Source organism: Ochlerotatus camptorhynchus, unplaced genomic scaffold, assembly GCF_037179485.1.
Source record: "Ochlerotatus camptorhynchus isolate MF236.1 unplaced genomic scaffold, CSIRO-AGI_Acam_v1.1 ptg000330l, whole genome shotgun sequence".
Taxonomy (NCBI): domain Eukaryota; kingdom Metazoa; phylum Arthropoda; class Insecta; order Diptera; family Culicidae; genus Ochlerotatus; species Ochlerotatus camptorhynchus.
The window spans coordinates 249,732-272,552 of NW_027040818.1; the positions used below are offsets into that span (position 1 = coordinate 249,732).

Consider the following 22,821-nt stretch of genomic DNA (forward strand, 5'->3'; position numbering starts at 1 on the left):
AAATTAACGAAAATGCCTTACTTTTTGGACGTTCAAAGTGTACTACCCCCTTAAAACAATTTAAAAAATTATGTCATGGTGTACTCCACTAAACTAACAACCTACAATAGGTCACTTGAAGAGGTTTTTTTTTTGTCGTGTAACACCATGTTGTATGTTATAGATTGTCCAATTTTCAATGGTACAATTTTAAATAGTCTAATTTACAAATGTTCAATACTTAACTGTTTAATTTAAAGGCGTCAATTTTTCAGTAATCCTTCGTTGAACTGCCCAATTTTGAGTTTTCGGATTTTCAAATATACAATATTCAAATCCAAAACAAGATGAACCGCGAGATGGTTTAACAAGTGTCAACGGTCCATTCAAATTAAAAAAAAAATCGGAGCGAAAGGGAATCTAAAAGCTATCAAAAACAGTCTACGTAGTTTAGAAAAACCACATTCAAGAAATCAGAGTTTCGGAAAATTGGAATATATTAAAAACATGATTTCAGAAAATAACAAAATCAGATGATCAGAAAATCAGAAAATCAGAATTTCAGATATTCAGAAAACCAGAAAATTTTAAAATCAGAAAATCATAAAATCAAATAATCAGATAATCATAAAATAAGGTAATCAGAAAATCAGAAAGTCAGAACATGAGATCAATTCATAAAATCAGATATAATCAGATAATCAGAAAATCAGAATGTAAGAATTTCATAAATGAGAAAATCGGGTAATCAGAAAATCAGAAAATCTGGAAATCTGGAAATTTGAAAGTAAGAATATTAGAATATCAGAAAATAAGAAAATCAAAAAAAAATAGAAAAAGAGATAAACAGAAAGTCAGAATTTTGATAATTAACAACTAAAAATATTAAAAAAAAATCAGAACTATTTATAATCAGAAAATCAAAAATTTTATAATTCATGTAGGGTAGGTGTTCAGGAAATAGTGGTGTACCTATAGTTGTGGTATGGAGTTTATGCCGGCATAGTGAGGAAGACCCAGATATGATTATTTTTCATCGGTAGCTCTCCTAAAATAAAGCATATTTGCATATTTCAATCTCAAAATATGCCCAAAAGTGACGGAAAATAATTAATTTTCCTTAAGATTTTTTGCACCTATAGTTGATAAATTGATTTTCTGATTTGATAATTTTCTGATATTCTAAGAATCTGATTTAAAATTTCCTGGTCTTCTGTTTGTCTGATTTTCCGATGTTTTGGTTTTCTGATTTTCTGTTTATCTGATTTTCTAATCTTTTGGTTATCTAATTTTCTGAGTATCTGATTATCTGAGTTACTGATTATCTGATTTTCTGAATTTCTGATTTTCTACTTTTTTGATATTCTAATAAGCTTGTTTTATTTTATTTTTTCATTTTCTGATTTGCTGATTGCCTAATTTTCTGATTGTCTGTTGTTGTGATTTTCTGATTGTCTGTTTTACTGATTATTTGATTTACTGATTTCTTTATTATCTTACTATTGGATTTTCTGATTTTTTGATTGTCTGATTTTCTGATTGCTTGATTTTGGGATCTCCGATTTTACAATTTTCTGATGTTCTAATAATCTAATTTTAAAATTTTCAGATTTTCTGATTTTCTTATTGTCTAATTTTCTGATGTTTGGATTTTCTGATTTTATGATTTCCTTATTATATAATTATCTGATTTTCAGTTTGTATGATTTTCTAAACATTTGATTACCTAATTTTCTGATTATATGATTATCTGATTTACGGATTTTCTGTTTTTCTGATAATTTTATTTTCTGATTATCTGATTTTCTGATTATCTGATTTTTTGATTGTCTGATTTTTAAATCTTCTGATTTCCTAAATTTCTGATATTCTAATAACCTTGTTTTAAAATTTCCTGATTTTCTGATTTTCAGATTGTCTCATTTTCTGACTGTCTGTTTTTCTGATTTCCTTACTATCTTATTATCTCATTATCAGAAAAGTAGAAAATCAGACAATCAGAAAATCAGATAATCAGTAATTCAGATAATCAGATAATCAAAAAATTAGATAACCAAAAGATTAGAAAATCAGATAAACACAAAATCAGAGTTAGGAAAATCCTGTTAGTTGGATTAGCCAATAGCAGCAGTTGGCGCGCAATCCAGGTGCATCACGCCATGGATTGCGCCAATAGGAAGCCGGTAGGGTAGAACAGCCTAGTAAGCACTTTAAGTGCATAAATAGGTAGTGAGCAGGTGGTTCGCTCTCTTTCATCATCGAATAGTTAGTGTACTCGGTTTAGTTTCTAAGCGAATAAAGTGTGTTAAGTGAAGTTTTAGCTTTTTAAAAACCTAAAACGTAACGAACGATCCTTAACTGGTGTCAGAAGTGGGATCCGCGAGTGTGGTGTTTTCAAAAGTGATAGTAAAGCTGCTCCCGTATCAACGAACCGCAGCAGCAGCAGCAGCAGCAGCAGTAAAAGCAACAGCAGCAGCAGCAGCAGCAGCCTAGCGAGACCAGTTGAACACCGGACGACCGATTGCTATCCGCCACAAGCGCACCTTCTATGTTCTTCCTGTAAGTAACATTTCTTTTATCATACGCTTTATTCCAACAAGAAATGCCAGAGACACGGCAAAATGAGATTGAGCAGCTCAAAGCCATGGTGCTAGAGCTTAAAAAACAACTCACTTCACGTAACGATGATCAAAATGACTACGACATCGATGAAATTCGCAAGGAGTTAGATGAGCTACGCTCGCAAATTAAAAAACCACAGGTTGGTGACGCATTTAAGCTTCCCGACCCTTTCAAATATTTGTCCGAATTTTCGGGCAATAAGAAAGAACTTTCAGCATGGCTGGAAGAGGTCGAAGACCTGTACAATGACTTTAAAGTCGAAACCGAAAACGGGGGGTTCTCCCTCAGCAGCCTCTATATAAGGGCTATCAAAAATAAGGTGAAAGGGGAAGCTCGGACGTTACTTTGTGCTAACGGCAACCCGAACACTATAGACGGTATCAAAAAGATTCTCGTCGAACACTATGGTGACGAAAAAGACTTTACCACGAATTTATCAACCCTATTCCGCACGTGGAAAGGTGATAAAACCCATCTTCGTTTTTACAATGAAATGAAAGAAACCAACACCAAACTGAAGGCCAATCTTCAGTCGAGACCCTTAACGGGCCATGAGATAATTGAAATTATCACCGTGACCAAATACTTAGATAATATTCAGGAGCCTTTAAGTTCCATCATCCGGAATTCAAAACCTAAAAACCTAGAAGAAGCATACCAAGCTGTGTTGCTTAATCAAAACGCAGAAATGCGGATCAAACCACAACCTTACTCGAACCAAAACCATTCAAATAAATTTAAATCATTCAAACCGCAAAATGCACAGGCGGGCAGTTCGCAACAATTGCAACCCAACACCCCGCAACCTAACACGGCGCACAAATATGCTCCATTCAAAAAACAGCAATTCTTACCGAGGCAGCGAGCTGAGGCTAACAATAATGAGTTGGAGGAAGTGGATGAACCCGATACTCCTGTTGAAGTGAACGATGACCTAGAATACTCAGACGAGGAACTAAATTTTCAGACTGCCAGAGGTGCGAAGAACCAAACATGAATTTCATTCCATATGTTCGCTTTTCAACGTCCAAAGGAATTTTAAACTTCCTTGTAGATACTGGAGCGAACAAATCCTACATAAACCCCGAACATGTCAAAAAATTTAAAACAGTTGATAACCCATCCGTAGTAACGAATAAAAACGGAAAATTCTTTATTGATAAGGTAATTCACGCAAACCTTTTTTCAGAAGCCTTCCAGCAAAAATTACCGTACTACGTTTTCAAATTTCACAAATTTTTCGACGGCTTAATTGGATACGAAAATCTCGCCAAAATGAACGCATTGGTTGATACCAAGCGTCATCATATGCGAATCGGCAACAAAACCTTTGAATTCTCGAAGTATCACCCTTCTTCAATAAACTTCCAAGAGCACCGAAGCAATATTGTGCCCATTTGCACGACGGAAAATGGGACATTTTTAATAGAAGAGGAGGTAAATCTTACTCCTCAAGTAGTTTTGCAGCCGGGGTTATATTCTGCAAAGGATAATGAAGCCCTTGTGCACATTACGAAGGGATCAGAAGCTGTCTCCCACAAACTGGACCCCTTTCATAACGATAATTTTATTTTGAAAGATCAAACGCCAGCGCGGCTCGATCTTCCGCTCGATCAATTAAATAAAGAGGAAAAGTCACGTTTGATTCGTACTATCCAACCATTTAGAGACGTTTTCTTTCGAGAGGGACAAAATCTTACCTTCACTCACGAGATAAAACACCAGATCAACACCTCTGATGAATCTCCTATCCATCAGAGAACTTACAAGTATCCATACCATTTGAGAAGTGTAGTGTCGGATCAAATACAAAAACTTTTGGAAACGGGAATAGTAAGAGAATCTTCTTCCCCGTGGACATCACCCATAGGGGTGGTTCCGAAGAAAATGGACAATTCTGGAAAACAAAAGTACAGAATTGTTATCGACCGAGGCAAACAAAACGTTGTGGCCGACGGACTCTCAAGAATCCCTCGAGCCGAATTGAATAATCAACTAGTCTTTGAAAACGAATACTATGAGAATCACCCAGCATATGACCCCGAAATTATTAACCAATTTAAATTGCAACTGATCCTTAGAGTTACTGATGACAAATCCAAATGCCCCCATATTAATGTTTCTATTTTTCCAGGTTACACGCGTCATGTATTCCATCAAACCGAATATACCCAGAAGGATCTTCTAAAAATCCTAAGAGAATGCCTTGTTCCGGGCAGAAGTAATGGAATATTTGCCCCTGTCCAAATTATCCTATCCTGCAAGAAACTTCTTAACGATCATTTCCTTTCTGGCATGAAAGTCCACTTTTGTAACTTAAAGCTCCCCGACATCATCTCTGAGCAAGAACAAATTGATTTTATTAAGAAAAACCACAACTTCAATCACAGAGGTTGGAGACTCACATATGAAGAGGTACAGAAGTCAGTGTTCTTTCCCGGAATGATATCTAAAATAAAAAGCTTTGTGAAATCCTGTGAAGACTGCAGATTTTCAAAGTATGAGCGTAAACCTTTCAAAATCGAGATGACTCGACGACTATATGAGAGACCATTAGAAAACATCTTTATAGATGTATATGTTAAAGAAAAGGAAAAGTTTCTCACACTCGTCGACTCATTTTCCAAATTCGCTCAAATTTACAAAATCAGATGAATTGATTGAAACATTGATCAAATACTTCAAAACTTTCGGTTAACCAAAATTGATCACTTGCGATCAAGCAACTTCATTTCGAAGCAAAAATTTTAAAACATTTTTAGAAACGCAGGGTGTTGCCGTTCACTATGCTAGTAAAGGGTGATACGGTCAAAATTTGGTCAAGGGAAAAAGCGTGTAAATCGGTGAAATCGTTTATTTAAAAAATCAAATTAAATTTCTTTTTCAAGTTCAATTAGTATAAAATTCAGGAAAAATATTCAGTTAGGCTTCCGCTTTTCCAAATCCGAATTGCCGGGCCTTACGCTTGACCCCTGCCATCAGATTTTGTACAGCCACCTTCTTCGCCGCAGAAAGCCAGTTTGCCTTGAACTGCTGCTCGCCCTTAGCAGTTTTTTTGGTCTTCTTTAGGTTCCGCTTGACAATAGCCCAGTATTTCTCAATTGGGCGGAGCTCCGGCGTGTTGGGAGGGTTCTTGTCCTTGGGAACCACCTGCACGTTGTTGGCGGCGTACCACTCCATGGCCTTTTTACCGTAATGGCAAGATGCCAAATCCGGCCAAAACAGTACGGAACAACCGTGTTTCTTCAGGAAAGGCAGCAGACGTTTATTCAAACACTCTTTCACGTAAATTTCTTGGTTGACAGTCCCGGAAGCTATGAAAATGCTGCTTTTCAAGCCACAGGTACAGATGGCTTGCCAAACCAGATATTTCTTTGCGAACTTTGACAGTTTCATGTGCTTGAAAACATCTGCTACCTTTCCCCTTCCTTTTGCCGTATAAAACTCCTGTCCCGGAAGCTGCTTGTAGTCGGCTTTGACGTAGGTTTCGTCGTCCATTACCACGCAGTCAAACTTCGTCAGCATCGTCGTGTACAGCCTCCGGGATCGCGCTTTGTTTATCATCGCGATTTGGAGTCACTACCTTCTTGTAAGTCGATAGTCCGGCTCGTTTTTGGCTCGATGCACGGTTGTAGACGATACACCCAGCTTATTTGCGGCATCTCGGAGAGAGAGGTTAGGGTTTCGCTTGAAACAACCGGCAACTCTCTTTGTCGTCTCAACGGCTTCCGGTTTTCGATTTCCCCCCGATCCAGACTTCCTGGCTGTCGACAAACGTTCCCCAAACACTTTAATTACATTTGTAACGGTTGATTTGGCAACTTTTAGCGATTTTGCCAACTTTGCGTGCGAGTAGCTCGGATTTTCGCGATGCGCGAGCAAAATTTTGATACGCTGCTCTTCTTGCTTGGACGGCATTTTGACAACTGAAGAGTGAATTCCAAAATCAAAATAGGAGCAACATTCTACCCACACACACCTTCAAAATGAGGGGTGTTCAGGTTTTTTAAATGCAAAATTGAAAGAAATACGTCAAGTTGATATTGACCAAATTTTGACCGTATCACCCTTTAGTAGCAACAGTAATGGCATAATCGAAAGGTTTCATAACACCTCGCTGGAGATGTATAAGGCAAATCGAAACAAAATTGACGAATTGACACTCTACCAGGGTCTTTCTCTGGTGACCGCTCTTTATAACGACACAAAACATTCGACTACGGGCCTTACCCCAAGACAAATTATATTTGGCACCTCTACGTCATTGGACATTAATGACATTAACATGACGAAACAACAAGTAATTATGACGGCCAAAGACCGACAGAATAACAAGACTCCCTCACTCAACTTTCCTTCCAGACTATGCTTACTTATAACAGGAGGAATGACAGACGTACACATACACGAACTAAACCACAACCCAGTAGCAGTAATACCGTTAGGACAAGCTAGGATTAGTAGTAGTTACGTCAGAATTTTACATAAAATTGATATGCAAGAGATAGAAAAAGTTATAGACTATATAGGCATAGCAGTCACAGAAAAAGTAACCGATAACAAAATACTTGGACCCTTAATTAAAGCAAAACAAGAAAAATTGGGTAATACTCACAAGAAACTTAAACACTTGGACGTTAAAAGACAAAAAAGATGGAACAGCTTAGGAACAGCGTGGAAATACATTTCTGGAAGCTCAGATGCAGACGATTTAAAAATTATAAATACCACTACTAATCTGTTAATTGATCAAAATGATAAACAAATCCAAATAAACCAGGAATTCGAAGATAGGATAGCAAACTTAACAAAAAGCATATCAATATTAGTATTTGATCAAAATTTAATAGCAAAGGAAATAATAGATGGATTCGATTCAGTAAACTTGTTATTCAACATAGACGAATTGATTAATCAGTTAGAAATTATTGAAGAAGCAATCACCTTAGCTAGATTCAGCATCCCAAACAGCCGACTCATAACCAACGAAGAACTTCAAGCAGCACAACAATTCATAACAGACAATGGCCTCCAGATGGACCCTCTCGACAACGTTTTGGATAAAGCCAGCGCATACGTCATGCACAACAGAAATTCCATAGTTTACGCCTTGAAAATTCCGCGAATTAAAGATGTCAACTATGAACTAAATTACATCCAACCAATAGTTAATAATGGTTCACGAATATACCTTCATTCAAATTATGTTCTAACAGGACCAAAATCATGGTACGTCAAAACACAGTGTCCAAAGATACGAAATTTCTACATCTGCAATAACTCACAACTGGAAGCACTAGAAGAATGTGCCCAGCAACTGTTAAATGGAAATTCAGCAACGTGCCCTATGGAAAGGAAGGTTAATGAATTTAATATCGTTGTAAGCAATGCAAATTTGACAATGTCATCAAACTGTTTGGCTCATCGTAAGCAGCTCTTTGGATCGTTCCTCATACAATTTGCAAACTGCTCTATAAAACTAAATGGAGAGGAGTTTTCCAACTGGGACACCAGCATACCAGCCAGGTCATTTATTCCAACTATTGGATTGAAGGTAAATTCATCAAAGACAATAGATCGTATTCCTTTAGAATACTTACAGATGTACTACGTCGATCACCGGGAGCATATAAAAAAGCTCAACCTGACAACATCAAGTTTACAAGGCAACTTGGGAACGTTGAAGTGGCTATCGATTGGATCATTCTCAATAACCACACCAATCATTTTCGGAGCTATATTCGTTTGGGCTATAAGGAAATTGGCATCAGCATGCGGCAGAAATAGAAGCAACCCACCAGAGGAGGCGAACGTACAGGCGGAACAGGAAAAGGAACGCAGCTCTACTCCACCCCCAGGCGACCGAGGTTAATTCCACAGTAGAAGAGGACCCCCAAAGACCCAGGACATAGCAGCAGAGGATCGTGAAAGCCGAGGACGGCTTTCCAGTCGACGGGGAGTAGTTAGGAAAATCCTGTTAGTTGGATTAGCCAATAGCAGCAGTTGGCGCGCAATCCAGGTGCATCACGCCATGGATTGCGCCAATAGGAAGCCGGTAGGGTAGAACAGCCTAGTAAGCACTTTAAGTGCATAAATAGGTAGTGAGCAGGTGGTTCGCTCTCTTTCATCATCGAATAGTTAGTGTACTCGGTTTAGTTTCTAAGCGAATAAAGTGAAGTTTTGTTAAGTGAAGTTTTAGCTTTTTAAAAACCTAAAACGTAACGAACGATCCTTAACTCAGAATATCTGAAAATCAGAAAACCAAAACATCAGAAAATCAGACAAACAGAAGACCAGGAAATTTTTAATCAGATTATTAGAAAATCAGAAAATTATCAAATCAGAAGATCAGAAAATTATATTACCGGAAAATTAAACAATCAAAAAATAAGAAAATCCGGAAGTTTTTAAATTAGATTAGATTAGATTATCAGAAAATTATCTGAAGATCCCAAAATGAAGTAATCAGAAAATAGATAATCGAACATTAAAAAATCATAAAATCAGATAATTAGATAAACAGAAAATCTGATAAACAGGAAATTTTTAAAACAAGATGATTAAAATATCAGGAAATAAGAAAATAAAAAAAAATTTAAAATAATATTAACAGAATATTAGAAATTTATTATATCTAAATATCTGAAAATAAAGCAATCACAAAATCAAACAAAAAGAAAATCAAAAAATTTTTTAATCAGAAAGTCAGATAATCAGATTTTCAAATTATCATTATAACAGATAATCAGTTAATGAGAAAATCAGATAATCAGATAATCAGAAAATCACTCAATTTTAAAATAATATTATTAGAATATCAGAAAATTATAAAATCCGTAGATCTGAAAATCAATCAATCAGAAAATCAGACAATCAGAAAATAAGATAATCAGAAAAAAGAAGATAATCAGAAAATCAGAAAATCAGAAAATCAGACATTCAGACTATCAGAAAATTGGATAAACAGAAAATCAAAAAATCAGACAACAGGAAACTAGATAACCGGGAAATAAAAAAAAAGATGATAAGAATTTCAGAAGCTAAAGAAAATTAGGAAATTTTAAAATAAGATTATTAGAATACCAGAAAATTATAAAATCTGATGATCTGAAAATCAAGGAATCAGAAAATAAGGCATTCAGAAAATCAACCAATCAGAAAATTAAACAATCAGAAGATTTTGAAATATTTAGATTATCAAATAATCAGAGACCTAGAAAATCAGACAGTCAGGTAATCAGATAATCAGTAAATCAGATAATCAAAAGACTAGAAAATCAGATTAACAGAAAATCATGAAATAAAAAAAACATCAAATCAGAATGTTTTAAAATAAGAAAAACAGAAAATTTTAAAATGAATGTATTAGAGTATCTGAAAATCAAAAAAAAAATCAGAACATCAGACAATCAGAATATCAAAAAATCTGATAAACATAAAATCAGGAGGCAATCAGACAACAAGAACATAAAAAAAACAGGAATTTTGAAATTAGTTTTTTTTTTAAATATTCGCAAATTATAAAATCAGAAGATCAGAAAATCAGAAAATCAGATAATAAAAAAATCATAAACTCAGATTATCAAACGATTAGAAAATCAGAAGAAAAAAAAAACAGAAAATCAGAACATGATAAAATCAGAGTATCAAAATTCAGAAAATCAGCATATCAGACAATCAGAATATCAGTCTATCAGAATATCAAATTAACAGAATATTAGAATATCAGACTATCAGATAAAATAAAAAAAAATCAGAAAATTAGACGATCAGAAACTCATCAAGTCATCATATCTGATAATCACTGAATCAGACAATCTGACAGTCAGAAAACCAGATTACCAGAATATCAGAAGATCAGAAAATCAGATTATCAGAAAATCAGACATTTAGAAAATCAGACAATTTTAAAATTAGTTTATAAGAATATTATAAATTTAGAAAATCAGATCATCATAAAATCAGAAAATGATCTCGATGTCGATCATGGATAGAGTTGGATAGAAGCTTTTGTTTCTGTGGACTTTGTTCGTTTTTTAAAACTCGGCTGATTCCCTTGCCATCGCCGTAGTGATAAATGTTGAAGTAATCGAAAGACTTTGTTAACATATTCTCAATAAGAGCCCGAGGCTCACCTGGGTCGAAATTTCCAGCTTTGTGAAAATTGTTGTTGAGATGGAATTAGCATACAAGATTGTTGAGGTGTAAGCGCTTTTCATAAAGTTAAAATCATAAATAAAGCATGTGCTATGCTATGTTCAATTCGTGCGAGTTTACACACACTCAAAACTGATTGTCGAGCTCGGCAAAACAAAATGCTGATTCGTTACGACAACTGAGGCTTGGAGTCTGAGTATTTAAACAACTGAAAGATCCGTATCAACGTGGCAAAGACCCAGGTCATCATTTTTCCACGGTCAAAATTACCTAGACTTGTTCCATCTGTAAATAAGAAAATCCAATAAACGGCTCAATGGTGGAGTGGTTCATAGTTGGGATCATGTCAAGGGAATTTAAGAATTCTATTATATTTTTTTTTGATAACACTTAGAAAATACTGTTTATAGTTAATTGGAAATTTTCTGGAGAATTGCAATAGAGCTATGGAGGCGTACTTAAAAACATTGGAGAGAGCTACAAGTGATTTATAGGCAAATATTTAAGGAATCCTGAATAGATTTCCTAGGGATTTTACAGGATAATTCTGAGGAGAAATTCTTGATATAGGGGAATGCTAAATCCGTTATGTAGAAAATGTATATGTTAGCTTATTTTCGAACAAAATTTGTTTCCCCAAATGCATGGCGTCTAGGAAATCATCCCGTGAGAGTACACAATTATATATCCTGGAAAAGCTTGCTTGTACACTAAAGTGTTTCAGCGTTATATGGGGGTTCCCGTGAACCAAATCACTTCAAATTTTGGCAGGGTGTTTCTGACCCCCAAAACTACCATTCCAGAGGGTAGCGTTTGAAATCCCAGATTTGACCTATTTTGAAACACTCTATTGTACACTGTAGATCATTGAATTTGTTATATGAAACATATGCAGAATGTAATAAATCCAACCTTACATTGGATGTAAGAGAAATTTGTTTAGCTTGTGCATGCTTTAGTGTATACGTTTGATCTTATAAACAACAAAATTACAAATATAAAAAAAAGATGAAATGCTCTTTAAACTTTGAAAAAATGATACCAAACTACTAACGTCCTCTCATGTACATCACGTAGTTTTTTTAGTCAGAGGAGAGGAGCAACGAGCAAGCTTCCAAAAGAAGCTTCTGTTAGAATCTTCTTTAAAAGCCTTTTAAAGAAGCGTTTACTTAAGAATCATCTAGAAGCCTATTTAAGCCACTGGCCCGGCGATTCACTCCTCTGACTAAACAAAAACACAGGTAGGACAGTCAATCTGAGTAGCTACGCAGCACAGGTGCGTTTTACCAAGGTTTAAGGAGCATTTCATCGTTTCAATATTACGAAAACCATTTTCTATTCAAACCCACGCGTAAATTGATTTGTTTGAAGAGGCAAAGCAATCCATTATTAACATCGTTTAACTTCCATATTATTAATGGCATCAAGTCATCCATTCTTAAAACCACAGGCATAGCAAATGTTTATCTACTCTAAATACCCAAAGCCATTCAAACATATTTGTGCATCCGGACAGTGGCAACATTGGCACTTCGGAATCATTTCCCTCCATTAGGCGTTTGCGATCTCCTTCAAGCCTACCCAAGTCTGAGGAAATCTTCCAACCAAAACCCTAGCTTTCGTGCCCGAGGCTAGTTAGGAGGCCTTTTTCTGATTTTCACAACCTTCATTTCATTCTCCCATTCGCCACAAGCTATTATTAGTTGCCCCTTTCGCTGCGAAAGCACACTCTCACACTCACCAGGAACGCACGTTATCGATTTTCCCACGGGCAACGATTTTCCCTAACTGCTTTTTCCTTTCTTCGCGATAGCCACAGGAATCCCTTGAATTGCGCGGTGGGTGGTAACAAAATTAAACTCAATCGGTTGTAGGACAGCCGAGAAATAGCGATGTGTGGACTGCACCACCCACCGTGCTTTTCGGGGGATTCCTGTATGTAGGTAGGGGTAGCGTCGATGGCATTAAGGGGTTCAGGGTGGTGGGGGTCTGTTCGTGACATGGGCCGCTACCGACCGGCGCGTTTCAGCTGTTGGAGCATTCGACGCGGGTAGCAAAATTCGAAAAATTAATTTAACTTTCAAATTTGCTATAGCCGTCGTCGTTGTCGTCGTCGTCGTCGTCGACGATGATGTCGACTTTGCGGGTTTAACTGTAATTGTGTTTGGAGAGTCGCACGGCGAAGAAGAAAGCAATCCTGGCACTTTTGTTTTTTATTCTTGATTCGCCATTCGTTGAATCGTTGGCAAATTGCTATTTTATCGGTTGGACGGTTAGTCATGTAGAATTTCATGCGAACTGGGGAGGTTTGGCTGGCTTCATTGCCCCTCCCATTGGTGCACTCGGCCGGCTGGAAATTGTCCATTCAAAACGTATGGCTGAAATAGCTGTGCGTGAGCTTTCGATTTTTATTTCTCGAAGCTGAGTTACCGCACGACACAACGAGGCACGAAATACAGATAAATATGCCGTGTGCTTCGTAGGGTAATAAACCGAACGTACAACATGAGCTTCTGCAAAAGGGGGTGGGGATTGGCAGTTAAAAATAATTTAGCATCGGTATAATGGACCAAAGGAGGATACATACATGGAAATTGCAAAAGAAATTATTGGGCCAGAGGGGGTTCAAAATTTCTAAACACTGAGTGTCATATTCCAATTGACTCAGCTCAACGGGATCGGAAAATGTATCTGTGTGGGCTAGGAATTAAAAACGGTTTATTTCTCAGCAACCACTGAACCAAATTTAACGAAACAATTCAGGTCCCACAGATCGCCATTTAAAATTTTTGGAATCGGACAACTGGTTCCGCTGATATCCGCGGCACAAGTTTCACTGAATACGGGCCTAAAGTCTAGAAGCGAACTGAAACGAGCCAAATACATCATGTTTTATATCAAAACACATGAAAACTCTAAAATAAGGTCAATGGTGGTCATATTGAGTGTCCAAAACAACATTGATCTCACCAGGGATATATTCTGGATACCCCCGGAGAATTAGCCAGCAAAGGAAGAAAACTTTCTAGAAGTCCAGCAAACTTTGTAGAAATTCAGTGAACTTCATAGAACTTCAGTGAATTTTTTTGAACTTCAGTATATTTTCTATAAGTTCAGAGATCTCTGTAGAGCAATCTATTTTACCACTTCTCAGGAATTTTTCAAATTTCAAACTTCTTGTTCTTTGTATGTAGTTTTCGCGTTACGAAAAGTGGTTAAGTTTTGACCACTTATAACTCTGTCAATAACCGATGGATTTTTATTTCAAATATGCCAATTGATTGGAAATTTTTCTACACGTCTCCTGAATTAAACATTATATCAATTTTCAATAGGTTACTATTGAAAATTACACACATGTCTTGGTCACATGGTGATCAAAATTATCACCGATTGCCTGCAAACAAGTGGTTTCCCTAACACAGTCGCCGAATATTGATACCGAGCACGTAATCCTACGTCAAATTTAGAGTCGTGTCTTGGATACAACCTCTTTCTTTTTCAGTCTATTAATTACAGTCATCCCAGTATTATGGGTCAGCTAGTCATTTTTATGGGTCAGCCAGCTCTGCGCTTTAATCTAATGGAAGTGGTCCAACAGTCGTGCTCATTTGACCGTCTCTGACTCCGTAGTTTGAGGACTAAAACGAATGCTCTGCTCCATTCGCTGCTTTCTTGTGATTTTGACGTCGTGGTTTTGACAGAAACGTGGCTTCATACTGACATCGCGAATGCTGAACTGTCAAGAAACTGCACTATCTACCGTTGTGTGAACAGCTCCGTAAAATAGCTTCTTGAAATGGCTGGCCCTCATGATACGACTATATTTATAGGTGATGAGCTATGAGGATGACGATGAAAATCATCCAAAATGGGCTAATCTTAGTAAAGTTTCATGCAAATTGAAGTAGGTCGAGTCTGATCGAAACATCATTTGGCGTGGAACATCTCAATATTTTCAAATTTTCATTCAACGTCCACTAGCTGGTAGCGGTACATGGCCGGTAAACCTAAGCTATAACCACAGTGACCGAAAACTCTATTGCAACGTATTTAACTAAGACCACCCATCGAGCCAAGGACCGCAAACATCCGGAGGGAACCAACATGTGTGAAAGCATGCAACATAAATGCGATGTGTGTTTACCGAACACGCTAAATCCTCTTTGGAAAGGTTTGGGGGCATGAGGAACTAGGAGCGAAAATATGCGCATGTCATCCATCTGAGTGCCTGGTCCTACACATGGAACGTATGGACGATGATGATAGCACTATGCGATTGGAGCCTGGCCAATCTACACTATTGACTGCACTGCAAACATGGAACGATGGTCCCTTAGTGTGTGGGATTTCAGCTTCGGTTTCCGACATGTCTGGTATCTTGCTCCACTTTTTCGTTTCTTACTTTGACTAATTATGTTCAACTGGTAACTAGTGCTACAATCCACAAAAATATGGAATGCCTTCAGATTGTTTCCAACCGCTCGAAGCGAATTATATGATTTATCGCAACAACCATCGAATGAATAATTAGCCGCCACCTGCCATCTAAGTTGTTTTACAATTAATCATTCGAAAACAGAAAATCTTGCTCCACCTGCCTAATTTTCCTCTTCATGGAGTGCCGTCGAGGCACATAATTTCGGACCCTGCACAACTGACGACGATTTGCGTCACTGAACAATTGACTATAGGTACTAGTAGGATGATTTATGGCATCGGATTCCCTCCGGTTCCATGCACCTTTTCCCGTAACGGCAACATAAGCGAGCATGAAGAACCCCGCCAATGTTCATGCTTTTCGTTTGTTTACTCTGCAACCGAGGAGGTCTATTTTCGTTTCACGTTGGCAATCGCATGGGGTTAGAGGCTGTCTACAAACGACGTGAAAAGTTCTTGAGCCCACAACATTCATTTAAATTTTAATCGTTCCACGTAGTTTGTGGACAACCCTTTAATCATTTTCTATTTTTGGTGTTCCATAAATAAACTCGATAAACATTACGCAACGGAATGAAAATTAGGAAAGTTTTGCCACGAAAACCGATAAAGAAATACAATTTATCTGATTGCTTTCGCTTTTTCCAAACTCAGTTGGGGTTCCGAGAACTTTGAATAGGGATTCTAATAACCTGTCATCAACACATACAAATTCGAGCAACCTTCGAGTACACTGTCACTTTGGGAACTCACCTCTTCGTAGATGAAGTTATCGATTTCCTCCAGCGGGCGCCCATACATGTCGTTCGGAAATGGTTCGAACTTCCGTGGCAGCACGGCCCCGTCCTCGACCTGCACCTTGGACCGGGGATGGAAGCCGTACTCCCGCACCAGCTGAATGTGACGTGACTCATGCTTATCCTGCGACTTTTCGGTGTACGCAACGACCTGCTGCTTTGCCCCTGTTGTGCCTGCAAATGGAGATGGAGACAAAGAAGGATGAGAACGTCGTCAGTTAATCGCAGTTCATGAGAAGTGTAAAGGATGGGAAATCATGCTAGGTGAAGAAGGATGAATCAGGCCCACATTCAAGATTAATTGCATGACTGCTCAGCTGTCGAATGTCACCCCGGAGGACCTTTTCGTTAATTAAAGTGAACCGCAAACAGTGCCACTGCTCCACTGAGATAAAAGTGTCATCCAAGTTGGATCCGAATGTCACGATTACGGTTCAAAGCACTCATTCCATTTCCAAGTTGATGGATTTCCACTCGAATTACTCTGGTTCTCGCCTCGCTCGTTCTCTCTAGTGCTCTTTCTCTAATGTGTTTTTCAAGGTAGGTAAGTAAGCGTGATTGTATTTGTTAAATTTGTGCGGTTACTTGTTAACCTCCCCCCCCCCCTTTCATAAATACAAAGAAAATGGAAAAACGAATTTCCCAGTGACACCGCCATCGTCGCGTCACTCAAAAGTAAACAATAATTCAATTCAAGAGGACAGATTGTAGATTTGTTGGTCTTTACGCCGTGGAGCAGCAAAACGATAGGCAATTGTTGGTAAGTATGCTCCGTTGCAGGGCCGTTTTTACCATCCTTGGGGACCCTGGTCTATTTTTTGTTGCGGAGGCCCTGTGATTTGTTATATATTTTTAAATTCTAGTAAACATTCTATAAAAATACATGCGAAAAACTTTATTTTGTTTTTCCTTTGGTTTGTTTAACCGTCGATCTTATTTTGGTGCTCAATGCTACCGACGCCAGGAAGGCTTTACTTCCCAACAGCGTGATTAGAAATTCTATGCCTCAGAACATCTCGGCGGCGCCGACTGTGACTGAACCCAGGCCTTTTGGGGTGAGAGGCAATCACGCTTACCACTACACCACTGGCGCCGCTGCGAAAAACCTTGTTCATAATTAATGCATGACGCGTTTGACATAGATAGCCCACAACGACTCACGAAGAGCTACTGATTCTGATCAATAGCGGTGCGGTTTCTTCTTCCTTCTATGGATGCTCATGTGGGTTGCAGCTCGTTGTGTATTGGAGAACACCACCACTCACCACGCGGTGATTGAATAAACACCGTTTGGTGAGATCAGATGTAATTCAACTTTGAAATCTGTGATAGGGAAATCGCTTTTCGCATGCAATCGTTGATAATTTTAATTATCAAAGCAACAGTTGCACATTCGTGCAATTTTCAATAGTGACACTTTGAAACATGATAGAAGAACGCGCAAAAATTGGTCGACAAAAAAATCGTTTCTTTCAGTCATAATTCATATCACAAAAATGTTTTTTTCTTTTTCTTTTAGTAGTTCAATTCATATATTTAAAGGAAAAAAGTACGTTTGTTCTTTTGGTTTGCCAAATCCGAACCCCTTCCATTGAATTTTGCACAGTGGTCTCATCGACCTCATTCGTCGCCGAACGCCAGTTAGATTTAAACTGCCGCTCGTTTTCCATGGATTTATTAGTTTTTCTGAGATTCCGTTTGACCAAGGCCCAATACCGTTCGATATGGTGGAGTTCTTAGATGTTGGGAGGGTTGTGGTCTTTGGGTACTACAACCACGTTGTTCGCATCGTACCACTCGATTGCCTTTTTCAGCTCGCCAAGTCAGGCCAGAACAGCACCGGTCTTTTATGTTGCTTTAGGAATGGTAGCAGACGCTTTTCCAGGCACTCCTGGACGTAGACCTCTTGATTGATGGTTTCCACTTTTTAGACCACACGTGCATACACTGGTCTCGATTTGTACATTGTATGAAGCTAGTTTCGTTAGAACTGCCATACTCGCTATCGCTACACCGTGTTGGTTGTGGAAACCGAAAAATGTGGAGTGTGTTAGTGAGGATGGGTAAAAATAACTTCATCATTGGAAGGAATAAATATGACAAAAAAAATAAAAATAAGCTTCAGACCGGATTCAACTCATAAACCTTGCAATCGTCAGATCTGTGTTTTATCCAGCGCTCTAACTGTGCTATGAGAAATGTCCCATCCCCAACACACAATCAGCACTTTAGGAGACAAGCGAGATAAGCGCAGTTGTTGGTTTGATTGTACGAAGATGTATTTGTATATTATACGAATAAGGCGTAATATTGACATTGCGCCATATGACAGGAAAAACGAATGTTTCGTACCATTTATGAAAGATATGTTGTATCAACTTGTATGTACGATATTCATTTTTACGAAACGGTTTTCAGAGAAATAACGAAAATACATTTTCAGTGTATAGCCTGCCAGACGAGATATTTTTTCGGGAACTTGGATAGTTTGCTGGTTTTGAAAATTTCAGCCACCTTCCCTTTTCCTGATGTGGTATAAAGATCCTGTCCCGGATGCTGCTTGAAATCCACCTTCACATAAGTTCCGTCGTCCATGACGACACAGTAAAGATTCGTATTCAGCTTTCGGAACCGCTGCTTTGCCGACGTGATGTGTTTGAAATTTCGGTTCGACACCTTCACCTTCTTAAACGTCGACAACCCGGCTTGTTTCTTGGCCCGCTGCCCAGTAGTATGGGAGACATTTAGCTTGCCAGCGACGTCCCGGATGAAGAGGTTGGGATTCCGCTTATATTACACCGCCACTTTCTTCGTCGTCGCTGCCACGTCCGAATTACGATTGCCGTCGCTTCTAGGCTTTCCGGGGGTCTCCCCCGAACACTTTTAAAACGTTTGTCACGGTCGATTTGGCTACATCCAGCAATTTTGCCAACTTGGCGTGTGAGAACGTCGGATTCTCTTGCTGCGCGAGCAAAATTTTGACACGCTGCTCCTCTTGCTTGAACGTCATTTTGAAAGCTGGAGAGTAAACGGTGAAAACTCATCATAGCAACCATTGTATATACACTCAACTTCCAAATGCAGCATTTTTAGTTTTTTATGCATTTTAAACAGAAATACACCGATTTGAAGTTGACCAATTTTTGCTCGTTCCAGACTTTAAGCAGAAACGGTAACCACTGAGCTACCAAGCCTTGTCAGAGCTTCATTAGAATTTGTCCATGGATTTTTTAGGAATTGTCAGCAGTGTTTTCTTTGAGTCAAAACTTAAAATCTTTTTAAATTTTCCCTATTTACAATTTCCATAGGTATGCTTGGCAGAATTCTATGGAGTTGGTTGGAAATGCTAACATGAAGCTTTAGTGTGATGATTTATTAGCTAGAGAATGATCTTTTAGAAGAGGGTAGGTGGATAGTTCCGCTAGAGTACGGCAGTATGAAAATTGAATAGAAGTTGAAAATGAGCGAAGGGCCATTAATGCGACAGTTTTTAAAGATAGACGCACATTTTTGCCTAACCCGTACGATGTACGCGGGGACTTGAAGTATGTCTCCAAGTCCACAGGCAAAAAGAGGGATGCACATTTTTGCCTGTGGACTTGGAGACATACTTCAAGTCCCCGCGTACATCGTACGGGTTAGGCAAAAATGTGCGTCTATCTTTAAAAACTGTCGCATTAATGGCCCTTCGCTCATTTTCAACTTCTATTCAATTTTCATACTGCCGTACTCTAGCGGAACTATCCACCTACTCTCTTCTAAAAGATCATTCTCTAGCTAATAAATCATCACACTAAAGCTTCATGTTAGCATTTCCAACCAACTCTGAAAATCGTTAACTTCGCGTATGAAGTAACATAAAAACACTTTGAATGAGAATTCTATAGAAAATCATTAAATTGCTAGATCCCTGAAAATTCTTTCAAGTTAAAAGGCCTAGAAAAAAATTCAGGAGGGAAATCTGGGATCTTGATTTTTTTTTTTCAAGATCCTACGTGTTCAATATTCTCTCAGTCGAAACCAATCTTGGAAATTTTCTTAAATCCGAACCAAAAACCGAGAAAAACTGGGAATTTCAAAATGCAAATCCAACTAACCATTTTGGGTATTTTTTTAAGTAGGCCTGTTTTTTTTTTGGAAATCACTGATCTTTGATGTTTTGAAAATATGATTGATGTCTCTGAGTTGGGGGCCCCTTCCAAATTGAGAGCCCTGGCTTGAGCCCACCTTCAATACGGTACTGCTTCGTCGAGTACGACGGTCGCATTTGAATTGAAACTCATTTCCTCCGGTTCGTGGGGCTGATATAATGAAGGTAATGGAAGATGTCGGCGAAATCGAATATCAGTCATTCGTCAAAAAACTGCTGAAGCAAAATGATAAGCCGTAGCATGGATGACTGTGTGAGACTGAAATCCACCCACGTCCATAAATTTGAATTTTTTCATATGAATTTCATATGAATTTCTGCAATTTACAGCTCACGCATAGTTACCGCTAAATGTTAATTTTATTGCTGAAGCATCTAGCAACCACTGCCACTAAACTTTTTGAAAAGATGATTTTTAATAGAATGATGCTTCACATCAATACGAACTCAACTTTTGCAGATGAGCAGTTTGGATTTCACCATTCGTTCAAATAAATTGGAATGCTGCTCAACTGGAGTTGCTCTTCTAGACATAGAAAAAGCATTTGACTTTCTATATTATGAAATTAGTTCAAAATTATATTTTAAATTAGAATGCTTTCAATCTGTGGAATGTATGTTGGTGGACTCACCAAAGATTTCAAATACACTTAATTTATTTTGTAATTTCATAATAGTCACTACGGATAGAATCAACTTTAAACTGTTTAAATTGCTGTGAGTTTAAATTTCAATCAAATTAAACTCAAAACACTCTGCTAAATAACCTCTCTTTGCCGCTGTTGAACAAATTAAATTCTATTCAGGATTCTATTAAAATCGACTCTTGAAGATGAGTTCAGATTTTTATAGAATTCTTATCACAATTCTCTATGATTTTTTCAGAATTACAATTCTTGACGGCATTGCTTTGAAACTTGTCAGAATTTACTTGAAGTGGTGGAGTTTTGGATGTTTTTTTGGTTTTATCCTCTGAATTATCTGAGTTCCCCTTGGAATTTTCATCAGAATAACTTTGTAATCCTACTTAAATTCAAGGGGCTAGTCAATGCGCACAGTGAGCATGAGCATGATTGACCACCCACGGTTGCTACTCTGTTATTGCCAGATCAGCTTTAATTACACAGAGAACCATGATTGCTTGAGGCTAGCAATCATCCTCAATGTGTAACTGGCGATCTCAAACCAGGCTATACCGGCGCCTGCCGCACCCGAACATTGGTCAAGATAGGAGTGGGTAGGAATGTGTTGACGTGACACTCACTTTGATGGAAGCCAAGAACACCTCTGCACTTCAACGACGAATCACTGGGATATTGGATAAGAGGGTTGGGATTGCATCAGGATTCGTTCAGGTGAACGATATGCTAAATTGATGTCCTAACGCGAAGGAGCTTGGGATTGAACCCACGATCTTCTGCTCAGTAAGCAAAAATGTTTGCCAATAGGCAAACGAGCTCCTTTTTAATCATCGAGTTGTTGCTATTACCAAGCAGCCATATTAATTAATAAAGCAATTGGCGAATCTTGAATTTGAATGGGCCTGAGATTAGATTAATGATGTTTTGCCCAGTAAGCAAAAACGATCGCTCTGAGCCTTCATACCTTTACTCGAGTTATCATTCAAACCCGTCACCGACAACGACAAGTTTCGCAAAATACACGGTAAACAAGCGATTTAACCATAAATCTCTTTGATATGAAAGCACCTGGAACCACGTTCTTCTGCTCAGTAAGCAATCCACTGCAACTGACGATCTTTCAAATCCGAAATCTTATAGCAACGAAAAAGCACTTAGGCCTTCATTCCACTTTCACCCGACATTCAATGTTTCGATTTTCTCTTTACGCATTGTTCAGGCTATCGTGCCTCTTACAGTCTTACATCATAACAAGCTTTGACCGACATAACGATTGATAGGGCCTAGATTAAACAAGATATTAAAATGAAATTACGTTCTCAAGAGCAGTCAATAATGTGTCCCAAACTGAATCAAGCGTGCACTCTATTTTTCTAAACATTCCAAGGCGTTCCGCCCAAACAGGTTAAATTTTCTACAATAGTGGCTTGGGATACATCGTAATGTATCCTGTTGACAGTATCGCTTTTCTTATGTTCTATCAAAACCGCTAAATAGATCACACACGATCGAGGTCATCCTGCCAGGAAACAAATGAAATGTTTTTAACTGAAACAAGCTCACCAAATGAAATCACCATAGCAGCACCAACACAACCTTAAACAAATTTTGGAAAATTTCGAAAAGAAATAAAATAAAAAATACACACCTACAAATACAAATACAGCACATAAATAGGTAACATTGCACTCTTCCTAATGCAAAAACCACCACCTCAATCGAACTTTTTGAATTACTACACATTATAACAGCGACAATTTTAACCGTTCCGAAAAAAATTTGCGTCTCTAACCTCTAAAATCGATTAATCACAAACTAATCTGTGTAATATGCGTAACAATCCGCACGTCCACTGCACTGTAGTCACACTGTTTAGAACAATTTCTTCAGAAACAATCATAAACTTATGTCAACAACCCACCAAAATTGTACAAGATTGTAATTTTTAAACAATTTCTCCCCCAGCACCAGCGATTCTAACCACACAATAACTAGATATCACTTTTCTTGTTATCTGTGCACAAAATCAATGCAC

At 38.0% G+C, this 22,821-nt stretch overlaps 1 protein-coding gene across 2 annotated transcripts in view; it reads right to left on the reverse strand.

The window, feature by feature from the left end:
* The window catches only part of LOC135708482 (sodium channel protein 60E-like), a 389,801-nt gene that overhangs the window by 171,258 nt on the left and 195,722 nt on the right, over window positions 1-22,821 (reverse strand). For both annotated transcript variants that reach the window (XM_065230608.1, XM_065230609.1), the window contains exon 3: window positions 15,952-16,169. In XM_065230608.1, coding sequence (XP_065086680.1) covers window positions 15,952-16,169 — 218 coding nt within the window. The remainder of the gene's footprint in view (window positions 1-15,951; window positions 16,170-22,821) is intronic.